Here is a 21353-nt window from a genome sequence, read left to right on the forward strand (position 1 = left end):
TTTAGGCATTCTCCTCATTCCATCAGACCATTCCCACGTGGCAGATGCACTTGTGTCTTATCTCTTGTCTTTATCTACATTGTTTCTTGACTGGTTACCATCAAGGTAGCGCTAATTTTTACTTCTCATGCGTTGACACAAACCACTTGATGTGCACTGTATGGACATAATTTTTGCCAACTACTGCTGGCTTTCAGTCAATAACTAACTGACAGCCACACTCTGACATTGATGGGAATATTCACAGCACTTGAATGTTTTTAAATCGAATTTGGGGTGAAGAAAGATTCGGTAGTAATAATCACAACATGGTCAGTTGCTTAAACCCTAGGTGTGTCAGACTTCAGTCTTAAAACCTTGCTAGGTATTTGGATTGTGTCTCCCAGTTCAAATCCACAATTGTAATTTGAATAAACGAATTGTAAAAAAAAAAAAAAAAAAAAGACATTTTTGAGAAAATTGGGAAAAATTTGTATTTAGAGTGGGCATTAGATCTTACTAAGGAATTCCCATTAATTTTGTTAATACAGTGACATTGTGGTTATGTCACATTATTTATAGATGAATCTAAAATGCAGAGAGAGTAAATGATAGGGGTTCCGGGATTCTGCTTTAAAATACTTCAGCAAAAGTAAAAAGGGAGGGGGTGGATGAAGGAAGTGTGGCAAAAGTTTTGCTAATTATTAAATTTGGGTAATGAATATATAAAGTGTTATGATGCTGTTCTCTCTGCTTTTGTTTGTGCTTGAAGTTTCTCATAATAAAAATATTTAAAATACTTGAAATGCAATTTTCCATCCACAAGCAGCCTGAAAGATCTAGTTCTTCTCTCCTTCCTTTCACCTTTTACAGATGAGGAAACAGAATCTCAGAGAAGTGAAGAGAATGCCCAGGGTCACACAGGTCTGCTGACTCCCAGCTCAGCATTCTTTAGGGTGTATTATGCCCATGCTATATCTTTTTGTCCTACTTTTTAAATTTTTTTTTAAATTTAAAATATAAAATTAAAAAAAAATTGGGGGGTGGTGGTGAGGATGTAATTAAATTCTTTAATTTATTTATCTTTTTTAGTGTAGATACTGGGGATTGAACCCAGGACCTTGTGCATGCTAGGCAGGCACTCTACCGCTGAGCTATACCCTCCCCCATCTCTTTGTCCTATTTGTAAGTAAAGGCGTAATTTGGGCCACACTTTCATAAATCATAGTTTGATAATCCTGCTTATATATTAAGTGAAAGATATGACATATTAATAATTATAGAAAAAATGATCAAGCTTGCTAAAAATACATGTTATTTGCATGTTGATTTAGAAGCAGTTTCATTCTATACGAGACATACATGTTCAATAATTGAGAGATGAATTATGGAAGGATTACTGAACAGAGAGTCATTTGATCTTAGTTCCAGTCTAAATTCTGCAAGTTATATAACCTTCAGCAAGTTACTTCATCTTTCTGGGTCTGTATTCATTTATGAAATGAAGGTGTTAAACTAAACCTCAAATTCAGTTCATCTCTACTATTGTGTGGTTCTGTGACACAGAAGACTTTTTTCTATTGGAGAAAGCATAGTCATGAAAGGCATTTTAGAATATATAGTGAAATTTGTAAAAGTTCTTCTGAATTTACAACATGCTATTTACATTTAAATACTGTTTTAAAGTTTATAAAGGCCTTACCTACCTTATGGCCTTCTGGTCTCTAATAGTAGTGGCAGATCGAGCTGTTCTAAAATGAGGGTTCCTTAATTTTAGCCTTTGGGACTTCGTTCTGAATTCAGAGTTTCCTTACTGAAGTGACCAAAATACCATTTGCCTATACTGAAAAGCTCTTCCTTTTATGTCTTACCGTGACTATTAGGTGAGTTTTGAAAAGAGATAATTTCTTTTCTGTAATCATTGGATGATTTTCTGTGTCTAATCATGCATGCATCCATATAATCATCATTTTTCTGCCTCATATATCAGTTGATTCGTTCCTCCCAGCACCTCTGACTGCTCTGGCTCAGTAACAGTCACCCCAGGAAGGATGGGGTCAGGGGTCATAAATACTAGTTTGGGTCCTTTGGAAATAATATTCCTGATAAGCAACTGTGGAATCAACCGCCATGCTGCCGTGTAGGTCCTGTAATAATGACAGTCACAGCTGACATTTATTAACCGCTTCCTTCTTGCCGGGCACACTGCGGTCTTCTTCACATTTATTACTTCATTCTCTCCTCATGCCAAGTCCATGATGAGGAAAGGTGGGGCTTAGAAACACAAGTAATTTGGTTAGGAAGTGACAGTCTTCGTTACCATTGGTAGATGCTAGAATTTGCGGGCCAGAGGGTTACTTAAATTTTGTACTTTTTTCATTGTTTGATTTCTTAAGCAATGTGTCATTTTTACAAAATAATCTTTTTCTGTAAAAAAAAAGAAAGCATTTTTAGCAGTGGTTAATTCTGAGAGTGGGAGTGTAGATGACTGTTATTTTCTTCTGTGTATTTATCCAATTTGTTTTAGATTTCCAAAAATAGAAAAAGTATATTTTTTAAAAGGAATCTGCCTAAAATCACACATCTAGAAAGTAGTCAGTGGGATTCAAATATATAATCTATGTGACAATAATACCCATTTTTTCTAAAATAATCTATTTATCAAAAGGGCACACACAGTGTACAAAACTGAAATGCATAGACAGGTGTTCAGTAAAACTAAAGTGAAACCTCCTACCTTCTTCCTCTGAGACAACTGGCTTCCTCCCCAGAGGCATCACCATCACCAGTTTCTTGGGAAACTTCGAAAGATGTATTTTACACAGATAAGCACACAGGGATATAATCTATTTTCATACAAATGGAGCACGCCATAATGCTTTTCTGTTGCTTACTTTTTTCTCTTTTCCTTCACTTAACAAGTCGTCCTGGAAATTGTTCCGTATTTATTCATATACCACAGTAATGGCTGTATTATACAGGTGACTTGACATGGATGGCCTGTCCTCTGTGGATGGAATTGATTGTTTTCAACCGAGGAAAAATCAGGAGCCATTAGTATTTCCTGTTTGGGGAACTATCTTTTATCTCTGTTATTGGTGTTTTTTTAAGTCTTCCATAATTTCTTCTAGTACTTCCATGGCTTCCTTTTTTAAAAAAAGTTTAGATTTTTGCTTCATCTAGGATTTATCTTAGAGTAAAATGTGATATAAGAATCTTTTTTTTTCCTAGATGGCTACCCAATTGTCCCAACACTATTTAATAATCTATCCTTTCTGAAGTGATTTAAAGGGCCGTCCTTATCACACCCTAAATCTCTCCATTCAGAGGTACATTTTTCATTTTATAAGCACTAACTGTCAGTAATCATGGGCTCAGACTTACGAATCTCACAGAATATTATTTGCAGTGCCTTTTAAGATAGGAGCAAGGAATTACTTGGAACATGAGGAAGAAGAAAAATAATTGTGTGTTCTCATAGCCCCCAGTTTGTGAACCAACGAGCAAAACTCAGGAATCGATGTGGTCAGCAGCACAAAGCGCCTGACCCCAGCTTCCCCCTTGTTCTGTACCCCTCAGAGAGAAAAGGAACAGCAGTACGGAAGGTAGCTTTGCCTGAGGAATATTGCACATCTTAGAATGAGGTTTCCTTCTGTTGCATGATCGTGCCAGTTTAACTGTGCCTTGAATAACCTTCCAACACTTAAAAAAAAATCTCCCTGCTTCAGGTACACCCCGCTTGATTACGCTTTGCTTGGTGAGCGCCATGAAGTGATCCAGTTCATGTTGGAACACGGCGCCCTGTCCATCGCAGCCATACAGGACATCGCTGCCTTCAAAATCCAAGCTGTCTACAAAGGGTACAAGGTCAGAAAAGCTTTCCGGGACCGGAAAAATCTCCTCATGAAGCATGAACAGCTGAGAAAGGATGCTGCTGCCAAGTAAGTGTGAGCTCTGGAGACGGTGTCCACACAGCTCAGAGTCAGCATGGAGGGGCGGTGTAGTGGGAGAGTCTGAAATAAACGTGGTCCCCGTACCCACGGCACCTTCCCACCTCTGCTCACCAGTCCTTCAGAGGACTGAGGCTACCACAAAGGATACAGTTGTGAGCTCTCCTGGGTGGGTGTTCCTCTGTTTAGTCCTGGATGTTCCAACCCAGGGACAAGCCACTGCCACACCCACCCATGGCAAGCAGTTAGGGGTGGGAGTGTTACCCACAGGAGGCTACGAAGGGATGACTGGTCCTCTTACCTTTCCTGTTTTTCCAAAAGAAACTTACACCAACATCTCTCCTGCTTTCACTAGACTAATCTAAGTCTAGTTTTGATTTGATTAAAGCAACCAACTTGTATAAACAACTTGCTCTCCCCCAGATACTCCCTAACAAATGGGCACTAAGTTATGTAATTTATTCAAGAAATAGTGATTGAATTCTTACTGCACATACAAAACTCTTGCCTTGAGCCTAAGGAGAAAATAGTGACTAAAAGCAAAGCATTTGCTTCGAGGACCTCACACTTCTTTGGATAGTGATACATAATGTGCAGAATAGTCTTGTGCCTACTATACATCGTGGTTATTTGACCGTAAGTGATTGATTTCAGATCACACTTTGGTTTGCCTTTTCTGTGATACTTGTGTTGAGTATTTTAAATAGCAAGAGAGTATTGTGTTGGCAGCTAGAATACCAAAACCTCTAATGATAAAGATGCAGATGACAGGCAGATTCTTGAGGGATAGCTTCCTGGCTGTATCTTGAATAAATCTTGAGTCCTTCCAACTCCTGAATCCTACCATATCTTGCCCACAAGGGGGAAGCATAAGTGTAATAAATAATGGTTAAAAATAATAATAAAAGGCAGGATAAACCATGTCAGTGGGAAGTTAAATACCACTATGAACAGGAATGCTAACCATCACGTCAGCCTTCAGTACACAAGATGACAGAAACACATCATTTTCTGTGACTCTGAAGTTACCAAAGTAGGTGGCATCCTAGGGAGTATTATTTTGTGCTGGTCTCTAAATGAGGCTCTCTTCTCTTCTCTTATTACCAGAGAGTCCAGTATTAACCTAAAAACCACTACATGCCTCTTTTTGCAGCCTTCTCATAAAATTTCTCTACATGTGAGTGACACTTGTAAGTAGGTAACGCATGTGACAAGTTATCCTGAGTTGCAAGTAAATATTCTCTGCCAGGGAAGGAATATTGTATTTCCAACTACTGAAGTTTCTATACACTCCAGTTTAATGTGTGAGAGTCTGTTTTCAGAATGTGAAGTCATATCCCACCTGCCTGAATATGAGGTGGGACTCCTCAAAGGCGATGGGACTGGCTTGGTACGTCCCCCAAAAGGAAGGAAGGAGAGAAACCTTTCCCCGTCTCTCACGTTAGGATGGTGGAAATCACCTTCCTTAAAGTAAGGATGTGAAAGGAACTGATTGAACGTAAAGTGAATTCTATTTTGCCGATAGAGGAATTGGGAGAGAGAGTTTTAGTCATATTTTCTAAGGCTTTTTTTTGAGAAAATACTATTTAGGAAATACCTATAATCCATTTAAAAGCACTTTATAACTCATACCGCACCTCCTGTGTTGTTGCTGGCATGAACATTGCTGTAATTTACCTGCCAAAGCACAGAATTGAATGCACACTAAAATAAGACTGTATTTATGTTGATCACTCTTCTTCCTTGAAACTTCCTTTTTGCTAGGTTTCTATTTCACTCTCTAATCTCAAGTCTCCTCTAACTCTCTGAACTCTTCCTTCTCAAAACTTTTTAACTATACCGTCTCCACACTGAGGTCAGCCCTGCAGACTAACTCCTTAGACTTCTATTCATGCTCTGCTTTTTTCCTTGAAAATATATCTTACTCTTAAAACTTAAATTACTTCATCTCTGTAGATAACCCCTTCACCTCTCTCACATCTTGACCTCCCGAAACTCTAATCCCAAATCATCCGTGACCTGCTGGGCATTTCCACTTTGCTGTCCTTTTGTTACCTGCCAACATGTCAGATCATTGGACATTTCCACTGCATGTCCTGTTGTCACTGTCACTTCAGTCTCACTATGTGAAACCTACAACTCATCATCACAACCTGTCTCTCGTCTCACCTCCTGACTTCCCTGCCAGTGTTGCCACCACTGATCTGCCGATTCCTCTTCTGAAGTGTCCTTTGCTTCTATTCTTCTGTCCCACTCCTCTGTACAGGCTGTCATTCTTGAATGCCATCCATGATGCTTCCACGTTTTACTTACCCTTCTATCTCCAAGTCTCATTTCTCTGCACCAGTACCACCCTCCCACCCCTCACACTCGAGGTCTTAGCCATCCTGAACTTTCTTCACTCCCTCACTTACCACCTTCCTTACACACCACACTCTCAGGAGACCTGAGCTTCTTTCTGGTGAGTGTATGGGACTGAGTGTGTCTCTTAGAGTTATATAATCAAGTCCAGTTTGGGTGGCCGAGTTCAAACTTGTGATGCTAAAGTCCCTTCCACAGGAGGTTGTTCTGTGTCCTCAAAAGGTCAGGTGACAAGGATTTCTGTGCCTCTCAAGCAGCACATTTCATTAGTGGACAGTTCTGTCTGACAGAAGTTCTTTTCTACTTTTTGGTCTTGAGCTACCCCTTGAAGCAAAAGAGAGAAGTGTCAGTCCTTTTCCATAAATCAACTTTCAGACAATTAAAGAAAGGGCTCATGACACTCGTACTCCTACCCCAGCTCTCCTTTTCACCTTATAATAGATCCTCTGACAGCTGTTCCCCGAATACCCTCAGTTTGTCAATGCCTTTCTTCAGGGTTGACCCAGAGGTCTGAGTCTTCTGCTCATATGGAGATCTGATCCATGGGGAATCACTTCCATGATTCTCTTCCACGTCATTCCACTTTTCTGAACCTCAGTTTCTCATCAGTAGAATGAAAAGAAGATTTCTTAATCCAGGATGGGCTCTGGGGCTCCGTGAATGCCCTGAAACTGGAGGCACTATTGTGTGTGTCATGAGCATATATGCATTAGAGGGAAGAAGAAAAGATCTATAGATTTTTATCACCTTCTCCAAGAGGGTCCATGAGTCATAGAAAGATTTTTTAAAAATTGGATTAAATGATATCTGAGGTTCCTCCCAGCTCTCACATTCTGTAAGTCAGAGGTCCTAAAATGCATGACATTTTCTTATTCCCTTGAGAGGAAGTTAAAGACCAACTATTACTAAGCCTATTATTCAGTGACAATGAAGAGATAGAATCTGACAGGCCCCCCACCCCAAGTACCATGCAATACCAGCTGAAAAGGTTAGAGCTAGACCTTTTCTCTCTTGTGGGGTAATCAGTTTCCTCTCACTGGAAATGTTCCAGCAGAAATTGAATTATCATCTCTCCAGGATAATATATAAGGAATTTTTTAAATTATGTAAAGAGCTGGTCTCTCAGATCTCTTCCACGTCAAAGATTCTGTGAGAACTATGTTCTCCCGTCTGCCTTAAATACCCTTCTTTCACTTCCCTCTTTTCTCATTTTGACATCATTTCTATGTAGCCATTTTTTCCTCTTCCAGTTTAGTCTCCCACTTCCTCCCATAGCTCTGCGAAGATACCTCTGTTTCAGCAGCATCACATCTAGAACTCACGCTCTGTAGGAGTGTGTGGGTCTGATTCCCCAGGAGATTGTCAATTCCTTGAGAGCAGGGATTGTATTATGTACCTCCATACTTCTAGTGCCTTAGAGTCCTTGATATGTAGTAAGAATTTAATAATGAATGTTCAATAACTACTCCTACAGTGGGTCTAAGGCCTTATGTGAGTCAGTCATCATTCTGGGCCTTAGTTTCCCTCTTTTTCAAATGGAAGGGCTGGACCAGGTCCTCTCTAAGGTCTCCTTCAGTCTCTGTAAGGGTACCACTTTAACTTGCTTGCCTTACTCACGCAGCAAACACATTGATGTACCATTTATCCTCACAACGCACACTGGCACTTACATATTTGTGCGTTTGGTTTTCCACCTCCCTCTGTATTTATAATGAGCAGATTATCATTTGACAGGTTTATGATTTTTAAAAGAAAGGTAAGAGCAAAGGGGTTCACCACTGCATAGACTTGAACATTAGACCTCGCTATGTGGCTTTCCTGGAGAGTGGTATTTGCTCAGTTTTGACAAGAAATTAATTCTGTCGGATACTGCACAAATAGGCAGGCTCTTACCCATTTCATGGTTATTCAGGTCACCATTGCCATGAATACAAGACCCACGAGAGATGTGATCAAGTGGCTTCCAGAGAAAAAGGAGTTGAGCATTTTTTGCAAATATCATTAGACGCAGATGGCAACACACTCATGCCACACCAAGACTTCTTCACTTCTAACCAGATCCAGTCACAGCTTATCTTAACAGCTTTACCTGTTAATAACAGTAATGATGAGGAGGGAGGGTATAGCTCAGTGCTAGAGGGTGTGCTTAGCGTGCAAGAGGTCCTGGATTCAGTCCCCAGCACCTCCATTAAGAAATAAATAAGTAAATAAATAAATCTAATTACTTCCCCCAAAATAAAACAAACAAACAAACAAACACCCAAAAAGTAATGTTGATTACTTATATTGACATAGTGCTTTATAGCTTACAAAATTCTTATATATTAAATCCATACAATAACCCAATAAAGTAGACAAGGCAGCTATCTGTAATCTCATTTCATACATGGGAAAATAACACAGAGAGGTTAATTTGCCTGAAGTCCCACAGCTAGTAGGAGAGATAGTTGGCACAGGAATCTCAGCCATACCCTAAGCCAGGGTTCCTACCATTGCTTGGTTCAGGCAGATCATCCTAGCAGCCCCCCTTATGTTAGAGGCGCCCTCCCGATGCCAGCACTCATCTGATAGGCCAGCATGGAACAGCCCTGCTTCTTTTTTGTGACTTACACCCAATATGTAACTGTTGGTGGCAGAACCAGGCCCTCAAGTCAGCTTTTGTCCTAACCCAGTGCTTACTCAGTTGTGCAAGATTGTTTCCAGTGATTGCTAAGAAAGTGGTACCAAGCCTCCAGCATCAATTCTGTAACATAGTTCAGTAAAAATCTTCTTACTGCTATCAAAGCTCACATAACAGAGCACACCAATATTCTCCTAAATCCTTGAGAAAATTAAGAAAATTAGTTTACCCCATTCCTGTACCAGGACCATGAACAGGAATGGCATTGGGGCAAAGCTGGGTTAAATCGGTACAACAGCAGGGCACACTAACCTGACTTCCCTTTTCTGTGGAAACCATTTAAATCACATCTCTCAAACCTCTCATAGTCTTGTATTCAAGGCAATTGGCAACTTGAATACTCATGGAATGGGAATGAGCCTGCTTTAAATTTCTGCAGTGTCTGATAGAATTCATTTCTTCTAGTTAGAACTGGACAAATACAACACTCTGTGGAAGCCACATAATGGAGTAGGGAAAAAAAAAACCCATCAACTCCCAGGACTCAAAAAACTTCGCAGGCCCAGAGGCAGGTCTGTGCCATAGTGTGCAATCGGACAGATCCAGTGAGGAGACGCTGAAGCCGTAGGACATTCAAGTTGTTGAAGTTACTGCCCTTGATCTGGGTCTCTGCACATCAATCTTTTGATCCCTTGGTTTCTTATTGGCCTTTTTTGTACAGTTGACATCTCGGCTACTAATTTGTAGAAGTCCCCATCCTTGGGTCTTAGATCTGGTTTGGGAGGGCTCCAGGGTATATCTTTGCCCCACAACTGCCCTTCAGAGATTTGCACCAGCCTCGGGTCTTTTCCTCCCTGGGTGGAACAGCACCCATGCCTTCAGCCCATCATTTGGAGATCCTCTTCACCTTGTGCTGCACAGGACCCGAGGCAGATGTTAAAGATCTGATCCCCAGTTGGTGTTCTCATCTTCTTATACTGTAAGCCTCTGGGGAGCTGCAAAAGTTGCTCTAGAAAAGACAATACCCTTCAGACTAATTGGTAGCCCAGCAAAAGCTGTTGTCCGGATGATTTCCCTCAATGTAATAGAAAAAAAAAAAAAGGAGAGGAAAATGTGAGACTATTTTATGTATTAAGATTCTGCCACCTTAATAAATTTTATGCTAAAATGTTACTTGATATGTCACGGACAGAATTTTTTTTTTCTCTTTAAATTTTTGTGTAAACCAGAATAACGTTGGTTCTTCTTCTTGTATTTGTTTCCTAAACTTTATAAAAATAGGTCAAATGTATAGCATGACCCACTATGAAAATTAAAGATCTTTGACATTCTGTAAAAAATTAGTTAGGAGGAAAACACTTAAATTTTAGGACATTTCTTGAGTCTAAGAGTGTAGGAATAAAAGCTACACTAGAAGCCAGCTTGAAATGCTGTTAATGGTTACTTTGATGTGATGTTACCACTTTCTTCTTATGACCCAATTCATTTTTTAAATGAAGCAAGAAGATTGAGTGAAATTTTGAAAAATAATTTTGTCATAGAGATGAATTTTACAGGAAGAAATAAAGCCGCTGAGGCCCAGCTCAGCCCTGTGTCTAGTTTACCATGTAGCCTGGGGTAAGTCACTCAGCTCTCTGCCTCAGTGTCCTTATTTACCAGGTAAGAGCAGAGCCCTCAGTAAACTGAGTTTCCTTCAAATTCTTAGACTAGAAGCAGTGGTTCTGGATCTTTCTGCCCAGGAACACACGCACACACACACACACACATACACACACACACACGTGGGATCATGTGCTCCTCTCTGGAGCTGTGTCCTGTGTGTGTGGGGGGGGGTCGTGGTGGTGGTTGTTGCTTTCTGTTTCAGGGCAGCAGCGTAGATAAGACAGGATGCGGGTTATGCATAATTTCCCATTCTTATCTCACTGCCTTTTCCTCAGTGATCATTTCCTTTACATCAAGAACCACAGCTCTGGAGAACTGCACAGTTGTGGGCTGGGCGCCACCTGGCAGTTATTTTTAATGCGAAATGCATCAGTTTTTAGAAAAACATTAATTTCTTCTATTCATCACCTGAGGTGTAATTATATATTCTCACGATTACATTCTTCCTCCCGAATCAGCTTACTGAGCTCTACCAAAATGAAAAAAAAAAACCCCTTGCAAACCTCCCCCTCCAAGAATTTTTCAGGAGGCAGAACTCTCTTGCTTTCTGGACATCTGATCACTCTGAAAGGCTGAGATCCCCTGTTTGTCCTGTGGCTGCCTTTGTGGAAGCCCAGAAAGGGCCTGCAGGGACAGGGTTGGCCCAGAAGCTGATTGCACAGTGGTTTCTTGGAGTTGAAAAGGAAAGCTGTTTGGTTTCCTAAAGAAAAGGGAAATGACTGCTCGAATAACAGAGTCTAGGTTATCACCTCAAAGCCCCTCCCGATGGCAGTGATATCCATGCAGATGCCAAGACAGACAACCACACACATGTGTCTGTCTGGAGGACCAGTATTCTCTTAAAGTGGTTTGGCTTCTCAGGGCCAGTACGAAGAGCATCACTCCCTCTGCCTGCCGGGAGCAAGGCAGTTAGATCAATTAGCAGCACTTCCACCACCCAGATGCTTCTACCTTCTTCCAAAAAGCAGCTTTCTCCCAGACAGAGCACACTGAAATGGCACCTGCTAGCATCCACATGAATCTCAGCACTGATGACGACAGGCCGTCCAGCTCACCTGTCGTTGCATCAGCACACACAAGTGTCCGCAGTTGGCAAAGCACAGCAGAAGACCAGACTCTGGTGAAAACACTTGAGCTGGGCAGGAGTCAGCACAGCCCATCTGGCGTCCTTCTCTGGGATGGGACTCCATGAAGGACGATCAGAGGAGCAAGCTTGGACCTCAGATCAGGGGCTTCACCACACAGGACAAAAGACCTTCCAAAGGGGAAGATAAGTTGACAAGGCTTTAGAGTATAACTCAGGTATCTGTCATCTGGGGCTTCCGTGTCCCTTGAGATCTAAATAAGCTTGGCTTTAAATTGCACAGTCTGTGGAAATCTGAATTCTTTGACTTCTTGAGGGACTTGGGGTCTCTGCCTCAGCTCTTGCGTCATGTCTGGTATCTTAGCCCTGCAACTGGTCAGGCTGCTTATAAAAAAGCGTGTATGAGCATGGGAGGCCGTCCACAAAGCTGGTGTCATGGGGGAGACTCAGTTTCCCAACCCAAAGTGGTAGAGTTAACAATCCACACAAGACTTTCCTGTTCTCTGAAGCCTTACTACTCAGGGTGTAGTCAGAGGACCGGGAACACCTGTATGACCTGAGTGCTTGTTAGAAATGCAGAATCTTAAAACTATAAATCAACTCTACTCCAATTTATTAAGAGGAAAAAAAAAAAAGAAATGCAGACTCTTGAGCCACACCCCAGGCCTGGTGAATCAGAATCTAGATTTTAACAAGATCTCAGGAAATCCCAGTTCACTGAAGTATGAGGATCACAGATCTAAAGGCTTTTCTGTCTTCCTGAGCAGCAAATATATTGGGTGCTGCTGTGTATAGCAAGCACTGTTTAAAGATCAAAAGAAGCAATACCGGCCTGTTTTTCCATATTATTTGCCTTTGCCCAAACTACTCCCTCGGACTAACATCCTCATTCCCAACTATCTGCCTGGCAAACTCCTACACACCTTTGAGAATCAACAATTGAGACTTTCTTCCGGATTCCTCCACAAAATTAATCACTAATTCCTCTGTGCAAGCACGCTATTATAATATTTCTTCCATTATATGTTAGGTCTTTGTTGTCCTAGTTGTCCCCCTCTGGGTAGGAGGTTCTTCAAGGGAGGACTGAGTTCTCTGGTCCTCATTACTGTATCATCAGTGCCCAGCACAGGAGAGGCTCAGAAAATGTTAGTTTTCTTCCCTTTTTTTACCCTTGGCAATCCCTACAAATTAATGGCATCAGTCAAGCAAATCCTTTCCTTAACTTAGCCCCTTTGTCCTCAAGCACCACGCCCGTTTCTGGACCTGGGCCACCTTGGACCCATCTATATCAACCACCACTCATTTCTAGTCCTGACCTCCCCTGGCCAGCCCTCTTCTGTTCTGTTGCTACCCAAAGGTTTCAGCTTAGCCACCAGCTACTTGTGTATGACTTTTTGAAAACCATCCTACCTTCTGGACCTCATCTTCAAGATAAGTGGGTTTGACCCACTAGCTAGAGCTCTTGCGGGCAGTATTACAACTACAGGTGTGTTATAAGCAGTTGGGAGGTGCTTTGTAATTTTTTCATATAATCATTAAGGTTTGTCAGTAGTCTTTTTAATAAATAGAGAAGATTCAAGGTTATCCTATGACTTTTATTCTCTATTGCATCCTGATGTGCTTTCTGGAATAGGAGAGAAAAGGGTGTAACAACAGGTAGCTCCAGGGATCACACACAATCTTGGGGCACACACACCTTGGGATTGTGTTGTCTCAGCAGAAAGTTCTGTGATTACCTGATGTGTCTCAGCCGGGCACAGGTTGATCTGTAGGATTCTTTCCAGCTCCATCATTTTTTGAGCTATAAGACATGGGTAAAAGACAGGAAATTGTGAAATTGTGGAAACTGCAAATTTCCAAATCCCCCCTGTATTGTAGTAGCTCCTTTTAAAATTTAAATCCCACTGAGGAACACTTGAACAGGTAACAGAATTTTTTCCTCTTCCCCCTTGCTGTTGCTCCCAGGAAGAGAGAAGAAGAAAACAAGCGGAGAGAGGCGGAGCAGCAGAAGGGAAGGCTGAGCCCAGATGCCTGCAGACCCCAAGCCCCTCCTTGTCTGCTCAGTGCCCAGGCTGAGCCCCGCGGGCAAAGCTGGGCCCCCAGCAAGCAGCCTCCCTGCAGTGACACAGCCCAGGGCCCTGAGCGGAAAGCCTGCGGACGGTCTTCAGGCAGAGGGTCTCCAAGCAGAGCCCCCCAGAAGGAACAGCATCCTTCCCTAGACCTGCAGAAAACAGACCCCAGAAAGCCGAATGGTAAGTGTGTTGCGTTTGTTGTTCGATACTTACCCATGGACTGTGGGCTCTTTTGATTCATGTGTTTAGGCCATTTACATTTAAGGTAATTGTGTCAGCACTTAAGTCTGCCATTTCATTATTTCTTTTCTCTGTATTTCCTCTGTTTCTCTTTTCTTCCTTCCTGAAGGTTACTTGAACTTCTTTCAGGATTCCATATTGACTACTTTATAGTGTTTTTCAGTACATCTTTTTCTATAGTTTTTTGTGGTTGTTGCTCTGAGTTTTATAATACATATATGACATGGGTAGTATTACAGTATACTTATATATGATATATATGATATATATAAGTTGACTTAGTCTACTCGTATCAACATTTTATCACTTTGAGTGAAGTGTGGAAACCTCACTTCCATTTAGGTAACTTTACCTTCCTCACTTTTAAATATCATTGATTGGGTATCAAATGCTGTTACAGTTTTTGTCCCAATCACCAAATATATTCTCACATAAAACTCATGGGGAAAAGGAGAGTCTAGTTTATGTACCCCTATTTCTGTTTTTCTGCTGTTTCATCTTCCTTCCTGGTGCTCCAAATCCCTTCTTTCATCATTTCCTTTCGGTTTGAAGAACTTTCTTAGCCAAAATTTAAGGGCAGTTCTGCTAGCAACAAATATTTTGAGTTTTCCTTTGAGAATGTTTTTATTTCATCCCTGAAGAATTGTGAAACCAGATGTAGAATTTACCGGCAACAGGCCTCTTAGCCCTTGAAGAAGACTGCGCCACTTCCTTCTGGCTTCCAAGGTTTCAGATGTGAAAGCCACTGTCATTCAAATTGGTGTTCCTTGGTAATGTTCCTAGGTAACATATCATTTCTCTCTGGCTGCTTTTCTCTGTCTTTAGTTTTCATTAGTCTAATATGGTATGTCTTGGCATAGATTTAAAGTTTATCATGTATGGATTTTGCTTAGTGTGTTAAGGGTGCCCAAGACCACCCCAGGTTCAGTAAGTTGCTGGGAGGACTCATAAGACCAAGAATACATTTGTACTCACAGCTATGATTTATTATAATAAAAGAATACAAAGCAAAATCAGCAAAGGGAAAAGACACATGGAGCAAAGGCTGGAGGAAAGCAGGTGAAAGCGTCTAAGTGTCTCCTCCCGGGGGAGTCACATAGGCCATGCTTATTTCCTCCAGCAATGAACATTAACAACCTTTATCTACCGGGAAAGCACACCTAAACGTAGGACTTCAGAACTTTAATCAAGGTCAGTCACGTAAGTACCCTCTGCCCAGCGTGTGCCAAAATTCCAGACTCCCAGAAGGAACGCAGGTACTCAGCATAAGCTGTATTATTTGCACAAAGCAGTTGAGCATATTGAGCCATTCTTATCAGTTAGGGAATGGTGAGAACCCTCCAGAAATCTAGGTAAATGCCAACACAGTGAAAAAAGCAAATAATGTCTTAGTATTATTATGGAAACAGTTTTGACCTTTGACCAAAGAGTCCATGGGATTTCATGGTCAACCTAATTCAGGGCTTGGACAATTCAGTCTGTCTGTCTGAACGTTAATTTCCTTAGCTGTAGGCTGGGGGTTTACTTACCCTCTACCTTGCTAGGCAGTTATAAATAGAAATAAAATCATTAATGTAGAGTACTTGCTACAAAGCCCATGACTCATGGTAAGTCTTCGGTAACTGCTGTTACTAAATCACACTGCTGGTCTAGCCAAGAACAACCACATGAAAGTGTACATGAATGACCACAAACATACCTGGAATATAATTCCATAGCCTACTTATGCAGTGACAGTGCATTAGCAGTGTAAACCTAAGGATGGTCTAATGCTTTGTTATACATGCATTCATTTATTCGTTCAGCCGGCATTAACTAGACTCTCATGATGTGACAGCCACATTATATTTCCTCAGGATCTTTCCTAGCTTGGGACCTTTGCATATAAAATTCCCTTTACCCAAATGGATAAAAAGTGCCTCTTATTTTTCACATCTCGGGGTGCATGCTCCCTCTCTCTACAGCCATACCTTCCCACTAAATGAGGCTTTGTTTCCCTGCTCTGTGCGCCCAGCGCTTTCCTGCACTTCCTTATTATAAAGAGCCATCCACCTTTTACTGTTGTTACCGGCTCGCTTGTTTTCTCCAGCAGGGGGAGATCTGGCTCCCATTGTCTATGATATACACACGTACTTCAATACCAGTCCTGGTCTGCACATAAGAGTAGTTTCAGAATTGCTAACCCACACCCTTGTGAGAAGCAAATTTACCAACCAGAGCACAGTATTTACATACGTTTCTTTTTATCCTTGGTCTTAACAATACTCAGCCAGAATATGGTTTTACAAAGTTACTTGGGTGAGTTCTCTTCTCCACCTTGTAGTGAGGTTACCTGATTTATTTGTAATAAAATTAGTTTATTTGTTGTTGTTTTTATTCCATTTTAGGTTCTTTCTCACATCCTAACTGATGCTAATTGCTGTTCTTTTAAACAGAAGATGACATTTTTCTCCTAATTATAAAATTATTTAGTGTACATCACTAAAAATCAAAATCAGAGAAAAGAACAAAGAAGAAAATTAAAATCCTCCTTAATTTTTTTAAAATTTATTTTTATATATTTTTTATTGAAATGTAGTTAGTTTACAATGTTGTGTCAATTCCTGTTGTACAGCATAATAGTTAATTCATACATATACATGCATATATTGTTTTCATATTCTTTTTCATTATAGTTACTACAAGATATTGAATATAGTTCCCTATGCTATACAGTATATACTTGCTGTTTATCTATTTTATATACAGTGGTTAGTATCTGCAAATCTTGAACTCCCAATTTATCCCTTCCCATCCCCTTCCCCTGACTGGTAACAAGTCTGTCTTCTGTGTCTATGAGTCTGTTTCTGTTTTGTAAATAAGTTCATTTGCCTTTTTTTTTAGATTCCACATATAAGTGATATGATATGGTATTTTTCTTCTTCTGGCTTACTTCACTTAGAATGACAATTTCCAGGTCCATCCATTTTGCTGCAAATGGCATTTTATTCTTTTTTCTGGCTGAGTAGTATCCCATTGTATAAATATACCGCAACTTCTTTATCCAGTCATCTGACAATGGACATTTAGGTTGCTTCCATGTCTTGGCTGTTGTATATAGTGCTGCTATGAACATTGGGGTGCATGTATCTTTTTGAATTAAAGTTCCATCTGGATATATGCCCAGGAGTGGGATTGCTGGATCATATGGTAAGTCTATTTTTAATTTTTTGAGTAATCTCCATACTGTTTTCCATAACAGCTGCACCAAACTACATTCCCACCAACAGTATAGGAGGGCTCCCTTTTCTCCACACCCTCTCCAGCATTTATTACTTGTGGACTTCGTAATGATGGCCATTCTAACTGGTGTCTCCTTAATTTTCAAATACACAATTGTACAAATTCTTCTACTAGAACTTTTTTTTTTTTAATTCAGAAAATTGTGGGCATCCTGTTTTGAGATCTTCTTAAATCATTTCTTTGTTTTCAACAAAAATATTAGTAGCTACTTAGTATTGTATCAGATTATGAATAGAACATGATTTGTTTAATCATGCCTGTATTGTAGGACATACAAGCTAAATAGCTTTTCATACGAATTTTTGTGTAAATTTCTTTAAACATGCTGCCAAATTTCATTCCAGGAAGGCTGCAGAAGCCTTTCTCACCCTTCTAAAAGCAAAAACCAAAAAACTCTCTCCAAATATTTAGGCAAATAATTGTTTTACTGAATCCTAGTTAGTAGGATGGGATTTTGTCATATTTTATTGGCTTTGTGTATTTATTTTCTGGATTATTCACTAATGTCCTCTGTCAATTTTTATATTGGTTTTTCATTTTCTTAATACTTCTAAAAGCTCTTTTCTATAACAAGGATAGTAACCTTTATCTGTCACATAGAATGAACTTTTTTGTTTATCTTCTAGTTCTGTTTCATTTTTTCTTTGAGATTTTTCTCTTTGTGGTTTTACGCTAGGAAAGGTTTTTCCCACTTTAAGATTTAATAAACACATGTATTTTCTAATTTTTACTATCTTGTATTTAGTTTTTTGTATAGGTTGGGATCTGTATATATGTATACACTGTATACATATTGTAATATATATACAAGGTTGGGATTGAATGATTTCTTTTTAGAGAATAAAAAGTTGTTCTAGCCATAAACATGGAATAGTCCAGAGCTGCCACACTGGCATTGGACTCTGTGGATACCGGCTCTGGAGGAGCACAGCGTCCCTCTCTGGGGCCATCCCCAGGGCCTGTGAGCACCTCATCTCCTCACCACAAATTCAAAATGCCATCTTTATTACTTATTTTCATATGTGGGAATATTTTTAGCTTTCTATTCTTTCTTATTGATCTATCTATACTAATACTCAAATCACATTATTTTTATTATTACTAGTTATTAGTATCTAATAATATCCAGCAGTCTCTCCATTATTTTTCTTTTTTCTTTTCCTTTTAATAGAGTTTACTTTTTAGAGCAGTTTTAGGTTCACAGCAAAATTAAGCAGAAAGGACAGAGAGTTCCCAAATACTCCTGCCTACACATGCACGTACGCCCCCCAGCAGCAAGGTCCTGCACCGGAGTGGTCTGTTTGCTACAGCTGACGAACCTACATTGACGCATCGTTGTTCCTCAAGTCCATAGTTTACATCAGGGTTCATGCCTGTCGTTGTACATTCTGTGCGATTTCACAAATGTATAGTGGCTTGTATCTAACATTGTATACGGAATAGTTTCACTGCCTACATTAGAGGTCTCCAGAGAAACAGAACCAATTAAATAGATAGACAGACAGACAGACATAAAAGAGGTTTGTTATACAAATTTGCCCACTTGATTGAGCAGCTGAGAAGTCCTGCAGTTTGCCACCTGCAAACTGAAGAACCAGCAAAGCCGGTGATGTGATTCAGCGAATCTGAAAGGCTTGAGAACAGGGGAGCAGATGTTCTGAATGTGTGTCCAAAGGTTCAAAAATCAGGGGGCTGATAGAATAAGTCCTGGTCCAAGTTTAAAAGCCTGATAAATGGGAACACTTAAGTCCATGGTCAGGAGAAAATAGATGTCCCAGCTCCAGCAAAGAAAGCAAATTCGCCTTTTCCTCCACGGTTTTATCTATTTAGGCCTTGAACAGACAGGATGGTGCCCACCTGCCTCAGTGAGGATAATCTTCTTTACTCAGACTGCAATTCAGGTGCTAGTCTCTTCTGAGACACCCTCACAGACACAGCTAGAAATAAGGTCTTACCAGCTATCTGGGCATCCCTTATACAAGTCAAGTTGACACATAAAATTAACCATCACACTGCCCTAAAAATTCTGTGTGCTCTGCCTATGCATCACTCTCTTTCCTGAACCACTGGGGACCATTGATCCATTTAGTGTCTCCATAGTTTTGCCTTTTTACAGAATGTCATACTGTTGGAGTCATACAGTATATGGCCTTTTCAGGATGCCTTCCTTCACTTAGTAATATGCATTATTAGTATTCATGCAAGTAAAGTAATATTTCACTTAATAATATTCTACATGGCTTTGCAGCTCATTTCTTTTTAGTACACGTTTCATTTTTAGCTCATTTCCTTTTAGTTCATTTCTTTTTATTGCTGAATAATAATTGCGTTTTCTGGGTAAACTGCAATTAATTTATCCGTTCACCTACTGAAGGCCATCTTGGTTGCTTCAAGTTCAGGCAGTTATGAATAAAGCTACTGTAAACTTCCATGTGCAGGATGTTGGGTGGGCATAAGGTTTTCATTCATTTGGGAAACACCAGGATTGCTGGACTGTAGAATCCAGGTAAGAATATGTTCAGTTTTGTAAGAAGCTTTCAAACAGTCTTCCAAAGTGGCTGTCCCATTTTTCACTCCACCAGCAGTGAGTGAGCGTGCCTGTTGCTTCTCACCCTCATCAGCATTTGTTATCAGTGGTTTTGATTTTCACCATTCTAGTCGATGTTTAGTGGTATCTCATTGTTGTTTTAATTAATTGGGTTTTGTTTCATTTCACCTTTGTGTATGTGAAACATTGCAATAGTTCTAAAAGTCAGAGCTCTACAGAAAAGTTTACTCAGAGACGTGGGGCTCCCTCCTCATCTCACTACTCAGTTTCCGTTTCCTTCTTTCTATCCCTTTCCCATTCTGTCCTTGTAGGTATCCAGTCTCTTCAGTTTCTGGTTTATCCTTTCTATATTTCTTTTGTAGAAATGAGCAGATACAAATATATCTTCTCATATCCCTGTCGTTCTTACGTGAGGAGTGGCATAGTTTGAATACTCTTGGTACTTAAGAATAGTTATTTTAAAGTCTGTTTCTGAGAACACATTATCTGGATAACCTGTGTGTCTGTTTTATTGTCTGTTCTCTCTCTTTCTCTGAATATTGTCTTGTCTCCTCATCAGCCTGTGTACTTTCCACTGAGTACTGGACCACTGAATATACAAAATTAGAGAAATAACTTGAAGGCCGGGATGATATTAATTCCTCCAGGGCAGATTGACATCAGCCTCTGTCAGACATTTAGGAGCATAAGCAATCCAAGGTCACCTTAACCCAGATTCCAGAACTGAGAGGATGCAAAGCTGGGCTTCAGTCTCTGTGAGCATCAGTCTACCACCAGTCTACCTTTTCTCCTAAGACATAACCTTCCAGGGTCACAGTCCAAAACAGTGCTTCTTGGCAGGATCTGGACTCCAAGTTTTGTCCTCCAAACCTGGAGGGGCTTACTTCCCTAAGGGTATGGCCTTGCTTGTCTCTTGGTTACCTGATTCTCTTGGATCTTGGCCCCATTTTTTTCTGCCTTGTTAGCTCCTTGACGCCTTCAAACAGGTGGTTTGTAATATTTTGTTCAACTTTTCTGCTGTCCTTGGTGGTGAGTATGCTTCAACTCTGCCGTTACAGAAGCAGAAGTTTCTTTGTCATTATTAATACTGAGACAAAAATTTTCATTTCAGATGTTGTATGTAGTTATTTGTTAAATATATACATATTCTTTTCTCAAATTTTAAGTTTCTTTTGTGTGTTCAGTCAGTAGGGGTGGGGCATGCACACTGTTCTATTAGCTGAAGTTTTTGTTGATCTAATCTTGCTATTTGCTCTGTTATCTATCCCTCACGGTAGATTGTTTCCTTGTGCATTTTGTAATTTTGGATTGTGAAGTCATTTTCAGAAGGTCCCCTCTGTGCAGCCTGCGTTGAGGGCATGCCGCCCTAAAGCAATGCTGTGTTTGCTTCCTGCAATACCACCATCCTGAGACTAGTTTTTATTATTAATTTTTCCTATGGGTTATAAATAAATGAATAACCAAACCCACATGAGACACAGGACTTTGGTTTCAAATTCCCATGGGAGACTCTTTACCCGATCCAGAACCTAGGTTGAGACAAACTTCTTTGTCA

At 40.3% G+C, this 21353-nt stretch overlaps 1 protein-coding gene across 10 annotated transcripts in view; it reads left to right on the forward strand.

Annotated features, from left to right (window-relative positions):
- The window catches only part of INVS (inversin), a 121125-nt gene that overhangs the window by 87502 nt on the left and 12270 nt on the right, over window positions 1–21353 (forward strand). For all 10 annotated transcript variants that reach the window (XR_004319362.1, XM_014559744.2, XM_032478080.1 and 7 more), the window contains 2 exons: window positions 3708–3920; window positions 13622–13908. Coding sequence is in view for 9 of the 10 variants with exons in the window: in XM_014559744.2 (XP_014415230.2) it covers window positions 3708–3920; window positions 13622–13908 (500 nt within the window). In the remaining variant the exon portion in view is untranslated. The remainder of the gene's footprint in view (window positions 1–3707; window positions 3921–13621; window positions 13909–21353) is intronic.

This window comes from Camelus ferus, chromosome 4 (assembly GCF_009834535.1).
Source record: "Camelus ferus isolate YT-003-E chromosome 4, BCGSAC_Cfer_1.0, whole genome shotgun sequence".
Taxonomy (NCBI): Eukaryota; Metazoa; Chordata; class Mammalia; order Artiodactyla; family Camelidae; genus Camelus; species Camelus ferus.